The sequence below is a fragment of the Nicotiana tomentosiformis genome, chromosome 7 (genome assembly GCF_000390325.3).
Source record: "Nicotiana tomentosiformis chromosome 7, ASM39032v3, whole genome shotgun sequence".
Taxonomy (NCBI): Eukaryota; Viridiplantae; Streptophyta; class Magnoliopsida; order Solanales; family Solanaceae; genus Nicotiana; species Nicotiana tomentosiformis.
The window spans coordinates 71,333,838-71,352,199 of record NC_090818.1 but is presented as its reverse complement, the minus strand read 5'-3'; the positions used below and the strand labels follow the sequence as shown (position 1 = coordinate 71,352,199).

At 39.8% G+C, this 18,362-nt stretch overlaps 1 protein-coding gene across 1 annotated transcript; it reads left to right on the top strand.

The window, feature by feature from the left end:
• Positions 1–1,577: 1,577 nt before the first annotated feature.
• Positions 1,578–9,380, top strand: LOC104104341 (uncharacterized). Its single transcript, XM_009612402.4, has 12 exons — positions 1,578–1,725; positions 3,611–3,761; positions 3,940–4,121; positions 4,223–4,807; positions 4,888–4,965; positions 6,300–6,618; positions 6,706–6,905; positions 7,450–7,526; positions 7,817–7,918; positions 8,123–8,309; positions 8,454–8,589; positions 8,988–9,380. Exons 2-11 carry the CDS (start codon positions 3,632–3,634, stop codon positions 8,550–8,552), a joined length of 1,959 nt encoding a protein of 652 aa, XP_009610697.1. The 5' UTR covers positions 1,578–1,725; positions 3,611–3,631; the 3' UTR covers positions 8,553–8,589; positions 8,988–9,380.
• The last annotated feature ends 8,982 nt before the right edge of the window (positions 9,381–18,362 follow it).

Sequence of the window (18,362 nt, the reverse complement as noted above, 5' to 3'; positions counted from 1 at the left end):
GTGTTCCTATCATTTTAAAAGAAGCCCACCCGTCCAACTGGTTTTGGCCACAGGAAAATGTCAATTCGTAGGCCTTAGCACTTGCATAATAAGTGTGCAAATTGTTGTCTGACAATCTGTTGGAAATATTTCCCCATGCTGTGTGTATTTTCTTCCCTCTCCATCTATGTTTTAAAAGGTTTGTTTTCCCATTGCATGTAAGTTCTAAAATTTAAAAGAGGCAAACATAACTCTTTTAACAATTTAAAATTTTGACAATTATTTCACAAACTGATTGATTTTAAGGTCAATGCAATTATCTATTCAATTGAAAAGGTAAAGGGAAGTATAGCTAAGTGATTCCCTACCAAAGCAAAGAACAAGCTAGATCAATCAATCGGGTACTATGAGCTCTACCTCATGCACGACATTCTATTGGGCTAGGCCCTTCCTCATTAGGGGCCATGTTGAGGGGCATAAGCGACCAAATGCTTTGTGTTTTCTAAACTCTTACAGAAGTGCACAAATAGCCGTTTTTTGGACCTCTAATTAAAAATTAATTTTATAAGACTTCTAAAGTTTAGTCGTATCATCGTTTTAAATATGTGGATCTGCAATTAAAAATTGAGGATCTAAAATTTCTAAATTCAGATATGAAGTTCGACTTTGTTAAAACCTAAGTTTAGATCTCAGGTCTGAAATTTGAATTAATTTCACATTCAAACTCCAGGTCAGAAGTTAGGATATGGTAAAACTCAACTTTATACTCAAAGGTCTGAATTTAAAACTTTTAACTTTTAAAACTTTCAGGCTTTCAGATATGAAATTAAGGGGCGAAGTGCAGCAATAGCCACTTTTAAGTCCGCTATTTAAAGTATATCCACAAATTACAATGTATTTTAAGATTAGCCAATTCACCCAAACATTAGGACTAAGTATCCTGAATTTGAAAATTCAGGACTTAGTGTCCTGACTTTTTGAGCTGCTAATTTGAAATTCAGGACACTTTGAACTACTAATTTAAACTTCAGGACATACGATTCGAACTTATGGACACAATTTTCGAACTTTAGGACACAATGTCCTAAAGTTTGAATTTTGAGGTTTAAACTCTAGGACTTTAGGATTAAGTTTCCTGAATGTGAAAATTCAGGACTTAGTGTCCTGAATTTTTGAGCTGCTAATTTGAAATTCAGGACTAAGTGTCCTGAATCCCTGATCTACTAATTTAAAATTCAGGACATAATATTCGAATTTCTGTACACAATTTTCGAACTGTCCTGAAGTTTGAATTTTGAGGTTTAAACTCTAGGACGTTGTGTCCTGAAGTTCGAGAAAAATTGACTAATCTTTAAATACATCGTAAACTGTGAATATATTTTAAACCGTATGCTTAAAAGTGGCTACCTGGCGTCATTTAAGCTTTGAGAGAGGGCAACTCAAACTCGAAGGTCAAAATTTGAATTTTTTTTAAAACTTCAGACCTTCAAATATGAGGTCTGAAAAAGTTAATCAAAACTTGCTAAACTTGAAATAATTTTTAAAAATTGGATATCTTTTAAATAAGATAACTCACATTTTTTTAAGGTTAAGGGGTTTGATTAAGAGGAGTAAAAAAAAAAAAAAAGGAGGAAGAGGGGAATTTAAGTAGTGTTGGATGTGATCAACTTTAACGCGAAATGCTCCGTAAGAAGGCAGTTTCGCGCATGCGTTTACACTTTCTTCCCCTCGAAAGCTCTCCATCTGGTAATTCCCCCTTTCTTTCTTCAAAACCCTCTTCTGTATCTATTCAATGTACGTATATTCATATTTTCTTGGCCAATATAAGCACAACTATAGTTAATGTACACACTTTTGCTTCACTGCAAACTGGAAACTATATATCATCCAGTTGGGTTTAAAGCGTTATCTTATTAAGTATGAATTCAATCAATTCTGTTTTTTTGCTCAAATTGCTGTTGAGATCATCCCGCTTCATTAACTTTTATGTATGTAATGAACTATGAGCTTTTAGCCAAGCTAGTGGATGAAATTTCCTTGTTTTTGGTGAAATTTTTGCATCATTTTTCAAAAATTCGTGTTGGGGTTTTAGGGTTTAGTTTTTTTGTTTTTGTGATACTGATTGTTCGAATTGATTAAAGTTGGATCTTTTTTTAAATGATTGTGGTGTCCGGGTGAGTTTGTCGTCACTTAACTATTCCACCGGATTCTTTACTGCCGAAATCATCTAGTGTTTTTTGCTTATGCTGGGATTTGAACCCGAGACCTCACGATTCCTCACACTTAATTGACCATTAGATTACACCTTTTGTGTGCGATTGAAAGTTGGATATTTTTTTTATGCTTGTGTACCTAGACTATTCCATCATACCCGCTACCGCCCACCACACATGTAATCGGTCCACCAAGGTGTCAGATGAGAAGAAATCACTTAGTGTTTTTTGCATTTGAACCTGGTGGTTGTGCAATGGCATGGAAAAGGAAAGAACGTTCAATGTTATAGTTTTCATCAACATGGTTAAAATTGAGATGTTTTTCCTTTCAAAACCTGGCCTGGGGTGGGGGGTGGGTGCAATGGAAGCATGAGGAAACTATGTTATAACCATGAAGAGTTCCTCATGTATTTTGGTTAGATTGCTGAATTTCCTTTTTCCCTGTTAAGAATTGAAGTAATCCTGCTTCATTACTTTTGTGATAGTTATGAACTAGGGGCTTTTAACCGAGCTAGTTGATGAAATTTCTTGTTCTTTTTTGGTGAAAGTATTGCATTATTCTATACAATTTTGTTGTGGGGTTAAGTGCTCATCTTTTTTCCTGATTTAATTTGATCCAATGTGGCTAAATTTTAGAGCCTTTTAGTTTTTCTGTGTAGCCTGGCTGTGGTGTTGGCTAAATTCTTTTATTATAATTTTCGGCCAATGTGGTTAAATTTGAGTTAAATTTGAGATCTTCTTTTAGTTTTTCTTGGTGCATGGGCAGAGTGTTTGGTTGTGCAATGGCTTGGAAGTGGAAAGAACACTATGTTATAGTATTCTCCAACTTGGTTAAATTTGATATGTTTTTCTTCTAGTTTTCCGGGTAGCCTGTGCATGGTGTCATTTTGTCATGGGAGGGGAGAGGGAGCGCAATGGCAGGGAAGTGCAAAGAATGCTATGTTATAATTTTGAAGAGTTCTGCATGTATTGTTGGTTAAAATTGCTGTATTGCAAGAAAGTCATTAGTACTGATGAAATGTCATTGTGATCCAAAGAAAAGTCTGGATCACTAGTTTTAATTCTGTTTTATCCTTCGGTTCACATGTTCTTGCAAAAATGTTTTCATGCTCTATTGGAGTAGCTGAATGGAAAAATAAGGCTTTGTCAGACTTCCTATTAAAGAACTAATTTGCGTACAGACATATTGGGATGTGAAATTCTTTCGTACATTAACAAAAAGAGAAAGCAATGACTGTTCCATAAGTTAGTTTTATACATCAGGTTTTCATTAGCTGTTCGCTCTGCACATTGGAAAATAGATTGTTCATGACTGAAATTATGTTTTATGTCTTGTTTTCGGTGTACTTTTATTAAAACGGAAATTATTTTCCTCTTATAGTGATGGCGATTTAGTTTTATCCTTGTGCTCTTTTCAGGATAGGAGAACACAGCCAATCATGGTAGCATCATCAAACCAGGCAAACAATGCTAGAGGCTTTAGAAACTTGAGTAGAAGTCAGCTTGGAGGCGTTATATTTGGTTGCAAGAATAACACGATGAGAGAGTGTCTCTCGAAACAACTATTTGGTCAGTTATTTGTCCATAGTATCTTTCCTTCCAAAAAAAGGAAAAAGAGAAAAAACGAAGAAGAAATAAATCAGAACTATTGTGTCGAGTCATATGAGAGTGTGTTTTATGTTTTATTTTCTTATTTCTTCTTTTCACCATCTATTCAAGTATGCTAATATTTAAAAACTTTTGATAGGTTTGCCTATTCAACATTTTTCCTTTGTGAAGAATATAGATCCAGGCTTGCCATTATTTTTGTTCAACTACAGCGATAGAAAGCTTTACGGCGTCTATGAGGCTGCAGGCTCTGGTCAAATGTATATCGATCAATATGCTTGGACGTCAGATGGTTCTTTCAAAACTCAATTTCCTGCGCAGGTTTAGTATCATCTTTCTTCTCGGGATTCTTTCCTTTGGTCGATGCCTCTAGTCTAGTCCAAAAAAAAGAAAAACTCAAACTTTGCTGTTTCATTATGAAGGTTCAAATACGTGTACGTCTGCAATGTCAACCGCTGCTAGAAAGTCAGTTTAAGCCATTAATTATGGATAACTATTATAGTCAGAACCATTTCTGCTATGAGTTAGATCATGTTCAAGCCGGTAAATTGATCTCCAAGCTCTCGTCTCTTGCATATACTCCAAGTAGTAGTCCATTACAAAACTCAGCAAAACAGAGAAGTATAATCCTAGGTTTACCTGCCAATGACAAAAGAGAGGAAAATGGGTGTTTTAAGTCGCAAGAGTTAGAAGATATTTTTGCCTACTCATCTGGTTTGAATGGGAAATTGGGGGCTACAGACACTTCTCTACATTCAAATGGTATCCAGCAGCCAGATAATCAGGCAGAATTGGATGAGAAGGATCTTATATACATAAAACTTAAAGAATTGGCCCTTCAGCGGGAATTCTCAAGTGGCATTACAAATGAGCCTTCAGAGGAAACCACCAATGCTTTCTTATCTCCGTCTATAAATGACGCAATCATTGGGCAAGAAACTTTGCAGGAAGAGCAGAATATAGGCTGCTCTTATGACTCAACTGGTTATCCATCTGTTATAGCTCAGGTTGTTCATCTGCCGATTTTTGTCTCCCACAGCAGCATCTTACCGCATTACATGACTTGAGCTATTTTGCTCTTTTGTAGCTTCTTCAAGGAATAGAAGAACTGAAAGCTTTTAAGGAAGAGCACATTCATAAGGTGGATAATTTGGAGCGGAAGCTGGTAAACCTCATCTTTTTGCAATTTCGGTGTTATGGTGACATCTCTATTATGTGCTAAAATTTCTAGCCTTCCTAATTTCTCTCTGTGGGTTATTAATGATGCTAGAACTTGCTCTATGTTGGATGTCTTTTGGTACTATGAGGAACCAAAAGATGTATGTTTTTCCTCTTTCCCTTTGTTTTCTAGGAGGCGGGTGGTGAGAGGGCATGAGAAAATAAACTGAAACCTTACTGTTCTTACAATAACGATAATCCATAAACAATGTAAAAGATGATGGTAACTGATTGAGACTGTGAATGCTCATATGCGGTTCAATGAGTTGTCATGCAAATGATTTAATACCCTCTATAAGAAACTTAAAATTTATTTCCTTGCTTAAAATAAGGTGAAACGATAGGAATATGCAATATCGTAGGATAGTCTTCAAGATTCAGAGACCAAATGGAGCCAAATGCTTTTTTTTATATGAAGTAATGTGGCTAAATGGAGCCAAATATTTGGTTGACCATTATTTTTAAATTTGGATTGCTCCTGAAAAACTTTAGAAAAGAACGAGTGAAACATGGATGGATGTTTACTTTAGTTTATTAAGATTCTCTAAATGGAATTCCAAGTATTTGGTTGATAATAGGTGAAGAGCAGAAAATTTCTTAGACCTTACATATTAGTGTTTTAATGTCATACAACAGAGTTTGAATTGGCTGTACACTGGTTTTGTTACTGCAAAGAACATGGAGGGATAAAACACGAGTAGTATAGTTATAAATGCATAGTTTGATAAGTTTTGAAGTCCTAAATTAGGTTTTAAATCATTGAACACAAAATACTTGAAATTGAGATTATCCACTTTATTTGGGCTAATAGGCTTGGGTTCGTGAAGGGGTATCGCTTTTCTTCTCCAAGCACTCCTTATTGTTCTGGGATGAAAATATTTATTTAGTTTTTGTCCTACATGTTAGAAGAAACTTTTTAGCTAAGAGCCTCCGTATTAAAGGACTCTTATTGGGTTTTGTGAGACCAAATCTATAAATTCAACAGATTAGAACTGGTTATAATGATTGTGAGTACATCAAGAATATGAACCAATAGGAATGACATTGGGTTCGTAGTGTGTATGGCTGTAGCCAAAATGAAACAGAGGTGTAACTGAATGTAGCATTAAATGTTATATTCTTTGAGAAGGACAGCAAGCAAATTCGGATTTCCAGAACTCCCAAAGTCTGTTTCTAGGATTTTAACTTTGTCCAATTTCATACCGTTTGGGTAAACATGCAGTTGTATGTATAAAGATAAGAAGTTAATACCTAGTAACTCTAGGTGGTTTGGAGTTTCAGGCTTATGCAGAACAAGAGATTGCTCAGTTAAAATATAAATGTATGATGCTGGAATCCTCAAATACTGTTTGTGCACGTGCCGATGAAATGATGATTGACTGCAATGATGATGTACACCTGAAGCATGGGTCGATTTTCCTTGCTGGAGGATATGATGGTGTATCATGGTTATCAGCTTTGGACTCGTATATGCCTTCACTTGATGTGTTAAAGTCACTTAAACCAATGAATTCAGTTCGTGCATATGCGTCAGTTGCAAAGCTGAGTGGAGAACTTTATGTATTTGGTGGTGGAACTGGAAGCTTGTGGTACGATACAGGTACAGTTTTGTACTTACTTCTCTGCCCCTTGTTATCCCCATATCTCTCTCAAGTTGCTGACACTGCTGAACTCTTTTCTTTTGAAGTTGAATCATATAACCCAGTTGATAATAAGTGGACTCAGTGCCCTTCTCTGAAAGAGAAAAAGGGTAGCTTAGCTGGTGCTGCTTTGAAGGACAAAATATTTGTGCTTGGTGGTGGAAATGGGATTGAATGCTTTTCAGAGGTTGAAATGTATGATCCTCAAGTAGGACGATGGATGAGTACACAATCCATGTTGCTGAAGGTTAACTCTAGTGTTCCTGTTGTATTTTTTTTATGTTCTGTTATCGTTCAAAAAGCATCTGTAAAGCTAAAAAATTGGTGTTTTGTTTGGCCGGGCAAAAATAATTTGCAATGTGACAGATCATTTCAGTCAAAAATCTAAGTTCTGACCAGAATGCTGATTTGTATTACACTTTGAAAGTTATTCTCTTCATTTTAATTTTTATAGCAAATCTACATGAGTTAATCTTGTCCTTAATCTCCAAGTCCTTTTTGTCTCTTTGTTTAATCCTCTTGGCCTTATATTGAAGTAGTTTAAATGTTTTAAGAAAGTGTTGATAAGTAAGGTGGTAGAGGGTCAGAATTGGTTAAAGTGTCGTATTTTGTTTTGTTGTGTTATCCACAATAGCCAAGTCCATTGTGGGAAATAGTTGCTAGCAAAGCTTGGAATTCCAGGACCTCCATCTGTCTTTAATTAAATTAGTTAGTGTCTGGAAGCATCTCATTTTCAAGTGTTATGTTTTCTCCTTTGATGTGAATTTGTTTCCATGCATGTATATTTGCAGAGATTTGCTCTTGCTGCAGCAGAAATCAATGGTGCATTATATGCTGTTGGTGGGTATGATGGAAGCAATTACCTGGCGTAAGTTATAGCACAATTACCGTTCTTTTTCTGATACTTTCCATGTCAGCCTCATTTTCTCAAACCATGAAAGTATTATTTTCCATGCTCTTCCCCAAGAAGTAGAGGTTCTTGTACTTTGCCTACATCTACCTTCTCTTCTTTATGCTAACTCTATGTATTTCTCGAGAAGTCTGGGAAACTGCTTTTGTTCCATTAAGTATAGATTATCTGCATATGTAAAGCTGTTTGTAGTTCAACTTTTATGCTTTATTCTCTTATGGCTTCTTGCTTACTAGCTATTATTTCAGGACTGCTGAAAGATTTGATCCCAGAGAACATTCCTGGACAAAAATTGCAAGTATGAACACAAAGAGAGGATGCCATGCGTTGGTCGCCTTGAGTGGAAAGTTGTATGTTCTTATCCTTTTTTCTGTATTTTAGTGACGTCCACTGCCCTCAAGGGTAGATGTATAAATAGTCATCTTTTCCGGGGGGGGGGGGGGGGTTCTTTATCATGGTTTTCGGCATCTTCTATTAGGGTTAGACAATACTCTTGTTTTTTTCTTGACTTTGCGAGTGTTTTCATTTCGTTTAGCTTTACAATTGGTATGTAGATATGCAGTTGGTGGCTATGATGGATCTACAATGGTACCAAGCATTGAGATATATGACCCCCGTCTGGAGACATGGATGATTGGAGAGCCAATGAACCATTCAAGGGGGTATTCAGCTGCTGCTGTTCTAAAGGAATCCATCTATGTAATTGGAGGGGTTCAATCCAATGAGGAGATAGTAGATGTGGTATGTACCATCATCTTATGCTTAGTTTCTTGTGTGTGTGTATATATATATATATATATATATATATATATATATGTACACCATATACATATATATACATACATATATATATCATGTTAACTAACGCACGTGTTGTGGCTGCAGATTGAATGTTATAAGGAGGGTAAAGGTTGGCAAACACCTAACTTGAGGGCTATCGGGAAAAGGTGTTTTTCCTCAGCTATAGTTTTAGACGAATGCTGAACTCTGCCTGCGATATAAAGCTGATATGGAGCAATAGGTAATTTCTTCTTAGAAACTTAGGCGTCCTTTGTCCAACAATATTTATATCCATCATTTTGAATTTGTGGATAAGATTAGTATATGTTCTTCTGTAGTTGTGTAAAAGGTTAATACTTTTAGTTGAGGCTTGAAGGGATTTTCTGAACTTTTGAAAGTAGCAAAGTGGTTACTCTTGGAAAGAAAACAGAGTATTACATCTTGTAGAATCGAGTTCAATTTAGGTAGTATTGCTTATTATCTTTTATGTAGCTCTTTCTTCAGCAAAACTTGTGCAAAATAGGAGTAGTTGATTTTTATCTGAAAGAAACGTGAACTATATCATGGATAGATATACTGCTATATCATGCTTCTTAAAACACAAGGAGAATGATCAATACAAGTGGGTTGTTTTGACAGTTTGCGAGGCATGGTTGTATCGTAAACCTTGAGAAAGAATCGGGTTGTGGGAATGGAGAACCTGTTGTGCAAAATGGTGCCAAGGGTAGCAATAAGGTTTCTCTTGACATCAGAGTCAGTGCCACCCATGGATACAATCTCAGCAAATGCAGCTGGTTCCTTGTTCCCTGCAAATGATATGTCTAATGATCCTTTCAGTACGACCATCACATACTGCAAAAAAGCAAAAGTAATTTCCCTCTTTATTGATATACTAGTTAAAGATGGCTGCCCATCATTTGTTAGATAAAATTATTATAGCATTAAATACATTATGGTGAATTAGATGTTATACATGTGTGTTATGTAAATTCACCAAGGGGTTGTAATATTGTAGAAGTTGAGCCATCAGTATATGCTTGGTGTGATACCAAAAATATGCTTACTGGGTGGCTTGAGGCTTGCTTTTAGGTGAGTTTGAGGAGAAAATAAATGGTTAGGATAAGGAGACGAATATGTTGTATACCTAAAATAAGTAAGTAGGTATGGACTTCACGTACAAAATGAAAGACGATAAATCAAAGAGACAAAAGGCAGTGGGTCAATTACCCGTAATTGTAATAGGAGGCATAGGTAAGAATAAAATTATGGTTGAAAGAGTCAGGTCTCAATTTCCCTTTAGGCCACAAACATAGGACTGCATCTGTATGTAAACAAATGAATGAAAGGATTAATAGGTGTTTAAAAGGCTACCACAAGGCAATGAAATCTCAAAGGTCAAAACAATGGTGTACCTCATAAAATAAAAAATAAAAAAAGACAAAGCAATAATGTAAGTGGATTTATTGGCAGAATGATGGTAATACAACTACCACACTTTTCTCAAGCGCACACCATCACACTTTGCCGGAATCATAGGTTGTTAAAATTATGCAGGCATACTGAATAGTTCTAAGAGATTTTTTTTTAAACATGAAACTGAAGGTAGTACAAACATAATGATTGACTATGAAGAGTGTTTGAATGTTGCTCAAACAAATAACATGCATAGGTAAGGAACTTTCTATAATTCTATGCAGCTACTACACTTTGCACAACTAATTCCACTGACACAATGTGAATAAGAGAAATCACATAAAGCAATAAATTCTAATGCACATATTTGAAGTGCCACTGAAAGCCCGATGATACTATTTGTCTACTCCTTAAGAAATACCAGGTTGTATATGGTCGAAATAGATTTCGACCTTCCTACGTTCGATAGAGTTCGAGTGTTAAAAAGTCGGAATGAGATTTTTGGGAGTGAGCTCCGAAGTCGGTACTAACGAGCCTCGAGCCTGAAGGTCGATCGAGGAGTCGGCTCGATAACCCTATCGAGCCCGTGGCCGAATCGATCCGCAAGGCACTGCTTCGAGGTCGGAAATGCGCGACACCCATCTCGAAGGTCGGACTCGAACCAAGACCGAAAGGCCCGACCCAGTAACGAGCTCGAGCCAGTATTGAGCTCACAGACAAGAGCCGTTGCGACCGCACCAAGAGAGAGAATCTTGGCGGGAATCAAGGAAGAGACAAGTCATCATGGGCCTTCCACTATATGTTTTATTTTATTATTTTTTGTAATGACCCTCTTCTATAAAAGGGGGAATCCTTATAAGCTAAAGGGCAGAGACAAAAAAATCACTTCTCAGATCGAAAGATATCCCTTTGTGTTTGCTTTACTTTATCTCATTCATTCTTATTGGCCACTATTTGCATTCTCATAGTCAAGAATATACGTATCTCTATTTTTCTACACGATTTATATTGAATTGTATCGCATATCCTTAGAACCATACACAAAATCTAACGTTATCCGATTTTTTCGGTAAACAGTTTGGCGCCCACCGTGGGGCTAAGGGTAACAGTGATCGTTTGATACAAGTCTAAAGTACACGCCAGCTTACAACTTCAAATCAGCAATGGCTTTACTTAACGATGGCACCGAAGCTCGAGTCAAAGTACCCGAAATTCGAACCGAAATACCATTGGATGTCAATTCACAAATAGCTTTGGAGGCGAATCAACGTTTCGAACCGGAAAGAAGCATTCAGGGTGGTACTCGATCCGTAGCCCGAGACACCCAAAACGCAGGGAAAATCGGGGCCAGCTTACGTATGATCTTTGAGATGCTACAAGCCCAACAAGTAGTGAAAGCTCAGTTACAGAGCCAAACTCGCGCACAAAGCAGGCCGGATTCCAATCCACTTCGAGAAGTCACCCCTAGAACAGAGCCCGCCATAGTGAAATCAAACGAGCAAGAATCGGGGACTATTCCCGGAATTACTAAATTGCTCGAGGAACTCACAAAATGAGTCGAAGCCAACGACAAGAGAATGAAAACATACAATGCCAGGGTCGATCAAATCCCAGGGGCTCTACCAATGATAAAAGGGCTTGATTCGAAAAAATTCATACAAAAGCCTTTTCCGTCGAGTGCGGCACCGAAACCAATCCCCAAAAAATTCCGTATGCCCGAAATTCCCAAATATAACGGTACGACCGATCCTAATGAACATGTCACCTCTTACATATGTGCCATCAAAGGTAACGATTTGGAGGACGATGAGATCGAATCCGTATTGTTGAAAACGTTTGGGGAGACCCTCTCGAAGGGAGCGATGATCTGGTATCACAATTTACCACCAAATTCCATCAATTCTTTTGCCATGTTAGCAGATTCGTTCGTAAAGGCACATGCTGGTGCCATAAAGGTTGCAACAAGGAAATCAGACCTCTTCAAAGTAAAGCAAAGGGAGAATGAAATGCTGAGGGAATTCGTATCCCGATTTCCATGGAATTACCACCGGTCACAGACGATTGGGCCGTACAAGTTTTCACCCAAGGGTTGAACGAGCTAAGTTCGACAGCATCACATCGGCTGAAACAAAATTTGATTGAGTATCCAGCGATAACTTGGGCAGATGTACACAACCGATACCAATTGAAAATTAGGGTCGAGGATGATCAGTTGGGAGCTCCGTATGGACCCGTGCATCAGAACAAGACAGCTACTAAAAACCATAAGGAGATCGACAGAGAACTAAGGTCGAGTAGAGACCGACATCGACCGCACGTCGCAGATCGGGTGAATAACGATTCAACACGCAATACAGTTCGGAACAATCAAAGGATTGATCGAGGGCAAAATTCTCGGGGACTTATGAGTAAGAGCGGCTTCAATAAATATGCCGATCCTACAGAAGCATCTTGATTATCAGAATATAACTTCAGCGTTGGTGCATCCGCTATCGTGTCGGCCATCGGACGCATCAAAGACACTAAATGGCCTCGACCCATGCAGACCGCCAAAGAAATCCCAATCAAACGTGCGAATATCATGGTACCCATGGCCACAGAATGGAAGAATGCAAGCAACTAAGAGAGGAAATAGCCCGCTTATTTAACAAAGGGCACCTTCGGGAATTTCTGAGTGATAGGGCGAAGAACCATTTTAAAAACAGGGATTTCAGCAAGCAAAACGAGCAAGAAGAACTGCAGCACGTCATTCACATGATCATCGGCAGCATCGATACCCCTCAGGGACCAGTGCTTAAACGCACTAAAACATCGATTGTGAGGGAAAAGCGATCTCAGACTCAAGATTACGCACCCATGGGGACTTTGTCCTTCGATGATGAAGATGCAGAAGGGGTCATCCAACCTCATAACGACGCACTGGTAATATCCGTACTCATGAATAAAACTAAAATTAAGCGTGTGTTAATCGATCCAGGTAGCTCGGCCAACATCATCCGATTGAAGGTAGTAGAGCAGCTCGGCCTACAGGATCATATCGTACCCGCAACTCTGGTTCTAAACGGGTTCAATATGGCATGTGAAACAACCAAAGGTGAGATAATCCTACCAATAAACGTGGCCGGAACCATCCAGGAAATAAAGTTTCACGTGATCGAAGGCGATATGAGATACAACGCCCTTTTCGGAAGGCCATGGATCCACAACATGAGAGCTGTACCTTCGACCCTACACCAGGCCCTCAAATTCCCGACATCGAGAGGTGTCAAAACGGTGTACGGAGAACAACCAGTCGCAAAGGAAATGTTCTCCGTCGAGGAAGCTAAACCAACGTCCTCACCTTTGCCGATAAAAGGATCGGGCTCGGAAGGAGAAAGGGACACCAAATAGCAATCACAGACATCGGCTTCAACCCAGCCAGATAACCAGATGATCGAAGAGGATGATGATCAAAGGGTCCCTCGATCTTTCGTGATTCCCGATGACTCCGACGCCACCAAATCAACAATCGAGGAACTAGAGCAAGTCACATTAATCGAGCACTGGCCCGAGCGAAAGGTATACTTGGGAACGGGGTTGAGTCCCGAACTTAGGAAGAAACTCGTTCAATTTCTTATTTATAACATCAATTTTTTTGCCTGGTCTCATTTAGATATAACAGGGATCCCGTCGGACATAACGACGCATTAGCTAAGTTTGGACCCCTGGTTTAGACCGTTGAAGCAAAAGAGAAGACCCTAGTCCGAGGGAAAGCACGCATTCATAAAGGACGAGGTAACCAAGCTTCTCAAAGTAGGGTCCATTCGGGAGGTGAAATATCCCGAATGGTTAGCCAACATAGTTGTAGTACCTAAAATAGGGAAGAAACTTAGAATGTATGTGGACTATAAGGATTTGAACAAAGCATGCCCCAAGGACTCCTTTCCGCTGCCCAGCATCGATCGTATGATCGATGCTATGGCCGACCACGAGATCCTCACTTTTCTCGATGCCTATTCCGGGTATAATCAAATCCAGATGAACCCGGAGGACCAGGAAAAGACTTCATTCGTCACCAAATATGGAACGTATTGTTATAATGTGATGCCCTTCGGGCTAAAGAATGCAGGGGCAACTTACCAATGCCTAGTATATAAAATGTTCGAAGAACAAATAAGAAAATCAATGGAAGTTTATATTGATGACATGTTAGTTAAATCCCTGCGCGCAGAGGACCATTTGACCCATTTGCAGGAAACGCTCGAAATTTTGAGGAAATACAACATGAAGCTCAACCCCGAAAAATGTGCTTTCGGGGTCGGTTCGGGCAAGTTCCTCAGCTTCATGGTGTCACATTGGGGAATAGAGATTAACCCCGATAAAATCAAGGCCATTGAAGACATCGTCGTTGTGGACAACGTGAAGGCCGTACAAAGGCTAACGGGTCGGATTACAGCCTTAAGCCGGTTTATTTCAAGATCATCTGATCGAAGTCATAATTTTTTCTTTCTACTCAAAAATAAGAACGATTTTGCTTGGACCCCGTAGTGCCAACAAGCATTAGAGGAACTAAAACGATATCTATCAAGCCCACCACTACTTCACACTCCAAAAACAGACGAAAAACTTTGTTTGTACTTGGCAGTATCGGAAGTCGCCGTAAGCGGTGTCCTAGTTCGAGAAGAGCAAGGTACACAATTCCCCGTTTATTATATGAGTCAAAACTTAGGAGAAGCGGAAACTAGATATCCGCTCCTAGAAAAATTGGCACTTGCACTAATAAGCGCCTCTAGAAAGTTGAGGCCATACTTTTAATGTCATCCCATATGCGTATTAACCACTGACCCGTTTTGTAATATTTTGCACAAACCCGAGTTATCAGGCCGACTGGCCAAATGGGCCGTCGAACTCAGTGGGTACGATATCAAATATCAACCCCATACGGCCATCAAGTCTCAAATTTTAGCAGACTTCGTGGCCGATTTCACGCCAACCCTCGTACCCGAAGTCGACAAAGAACTCCTGTTGAAATCAGGTACATCATCGGGGGTATGGATCCTTTTTACGGACGGGGCTTCGAACGTAAAAGGTTCCGGGCTGGGCATAGTTTTGAAACCATCCACGGGTAATACTATTAGTCAATCTATTAAAACTATCAGGTTGACTAACAACGAGGCCGAGTATGAAGCCATGATTGCAGGTCTCAAGCTAGCTAGAAACTTGGGAGCAGAAGTCATTGAAGCCAATTGCGACTCTTTGCTGGTGGTGAGTCAAGTAAACAAAACCTTCGAAGTTTGAGAAGGTAGAATGCAAAGGTATTTAGATAAACTACTTGTCACTTTGCACCATTTCAAACAATGGACTTTACGGCATGTTCCACGAGAACAGAATAATGAGGCCGATGCGCTTGCGAATTTGGGATCGTCGGTCGAGGTAGATGACTTGGGCTCGGGGAATGTTATTCAACTTTCGAGATCGGTAATCGAAGAAGGTCACGCTGAGATAAATTCTATAAGCTTAACCTGGGATTGGAGAAACAAGTATATTGAATTCTTAAAGAGCGAAAAACTCCCATCGGACCCTAAAGATTCTAGGACCCTATGGACTAAAGCTGCTCGATTCACGTTGGTTTCGGACGAAACGTTGTACCGAAGAACATTCGATGGACCGTAGGCAGTATGCTTGGGTCCGGGAGATACCGATTACATCCTACGGGATGTGTACGGGGGTACTTGTGGAAACCACTACGTAGCCGATACATTAGTTCGAAAAATAATCAGAGCAGGGTATTATTGGATCGATATGGGCAAATATCCGAAGGAATTTGTTCATAAATGTGACAAATGTCAAAGGTTTGCACCAATGATCCATCAACCCGGAGAGCAACTCCACTCAGTCCTATCCCTATGGCCGTTCATGAAATGGGGAATGGATATCATCGGCCGTCTGCCATCGACCCCAGGTAAAGCTAAATTCATTTTATTTATGACTGACTATTTTTCTAAATGGGTTGAAGCGCAGGCATTCGAGAAAATAAGAGAGAAAGAAGTTATAGACTTTATTTGGGATCATATCATATGCCGATTCGGGATACCCGCCGAAATAGTGTGTGACAATGGAAAACAATTCGTTGGCAGCAAAGTAACAATATTCCTCGAAGACCACAAAATAAGAAGGATACTATCGACGCCATACCACCCCAGTGGGAATGGACAGGTCGAATCAACGAACAAAACTGTCATTCAAAACTTAAAGAAGAGGTTGAACGACGCTAAAGGAAAATAGAGAGAAATCCTGCCCGAAGTCCTTTGGGCATATCGGACGACGTCAAAATCCAGTAAGGGGCAACCCTATTCTCCTTAGTATATGGGTTCGAAGCATTGATACCAGTCGAAGTTGGTGAACCTAGTGCCAGATTTTTATTCGCGATGGAAGAATCAAATAACGAGGCTATGAATACCAGCCTCGAACTATTGGACGAAAGACGAGAAGTTGCTCTTGTCCAATTGGCCGCCCAAAAGCAGCGAATCGAAAGATATTATAATCGAAGAACCAAGCTCCGCCATTTCAAGTTTGCGACTTAGTGTTAAGAAAAGTTACCATCAATACCCGAAATCCGAACGAAGGAAAACTAGGATCGAATTGGGAAGGACCATATCAGGTGCTCGAGAACACCGGAAAGGGATCGTACATGCTCGACATTATAAACGGCAAACAACTATCAAGCAGCTGGAATGTATCACATCTAAAACGGTACTACTGCTAAGATGGATCAAGGGCTAACAAGGGCTAAGATTTATATTTCAAAACTGACCCCTGCAGAAGTACGAACAAGGGCTAAGATGGATCTTTCGCTTGAAAGCACGCGTTGCACTCTTTTTCCCTTAGACCGGTTTTATCCCAAATGGGTTTTTCGGCAAGGTTTTTAAAGAGGCAACCATTGATCATGCTGCACTTACAACAATATCCGAGGCCTCTTTACAATCGACCTCGAATATTGAGGGGGAATTAGGCCCTTAAACACATCGAGTTTAGATGCAAGAGAGTTATTTCACAACAACAGGGTTCCAATAGGAAAAATTGTAAGAGCCAAATGGTCGAAACGAACCATGCTCATGTAGATTGGCCAGAACCCGGGCGCGGAACATGAACACGTCTAATAACGTGCGAAGAAAGTTCTCTTCTTTATCGGCATCTTATATCCAAGGAAAATTCCTCTATTTTGAGATTTATTATGCAAACAGAATCAAGTTAAATTCGACCAATTATGCCTACGGGCTACATTACCTCGAGTTCGAATCATTCACTAGACGACTAAAGCCTACGGGCTACTTTTATTTCGAGTTCGAGCAATCACTCTCTCGACCATCACGCCCACGGGCTACATTACCTCGAGTTCGAATCATTCACTCGACGACTAAAGCCTACGGGCTACTTTTATTTCGAGTTCGAGCAATCACTCTCTCGACCATCACGCCCACGGGCTACATTACCTCAAGTTCGAATCATTCACTTGACGACTAAAGCTTACGGGCTACTTTTATTTCGAGTTCAAGCAATCACTCTCTCGACCATCACCCCCACAGGCTACATTACCTCGAGTTCGAATCATTCACTCGACGATTAAAGCCTATGGGTTACTTTCACTTCGAGTTCAAGCAAAGCACTCACCCAACTATTACGTCTACGGATTATATTTCTTCAAGATCGAATCACTAACTCAACTAGTAAGCCCAAGGGCTACGTCACTTCGAACAAATCAATAATAGAGACTACAAAGTCCAAATTTGATTGAATTATTAAGATCCTTGTGAAAACATTTGTAAAGGCACACATAAAGTCTGCACAAATTGGCCAAAGTTGTCTATATACAAAAGTTTCTACATGATTACAAACATAACTATGAACTAATCTTCCTGATCACCCTCGGATCCGCTCTTGCTACCGTCATCGTCATCATCATCGCCATCAGAAGCCAAAGCTTCAGCTTCAGCTTCGAGCTCTTTAGCCTTTTTTATTTCTTCAGTAAGGTCGAAACCCCGAACATGTATCTCCTCGAGGGTCTCCCTCTGAGACCTAAATTTGGCAAGTTCGGCAATCCAGTGTGCTCGGGTGTCGGCAGTATCCGCCGCCTCTCATGCCTCCATTTGAGCAGCCTCGGCATCAGCCCGATACACGGCAATGGACTTATCCGCCAAGATTTTTGACGACTCAACCTCGGCCTTGGCCTAGGCAAGCCGGGCTTCAAGCTCCTCGATCCTCTTAGCTTGAGCCGAACTCTTTTGCTTAACGTTTCGAAGCTGGACATCGGCCAATAATAAGTTGGTCAAAATGGTTTCTTTTTCCGTAGCCAGGCGATCGATAGTCTCCTTCCACCGATTACATTCGGCTTTGATTTGATCGACTTCTTCTCGAAGTGACTCAATCATTTCAACCTTTTGATGCAGCTGAGACAACGAAGGGTTAACCTCCACAGTCGAGTCAAACCCATACTTTAACAAAACGAGGCTCACCTGCTTGTCAAGTTTGGCCTCTTCTTCATGAGCCTTAGCCAAATCCGCTCGGAGGTCCTTTATAGCCTCGTCCTTTTGGCTGCAAAGAAGCTGCAAGGCGTCTCTCTCC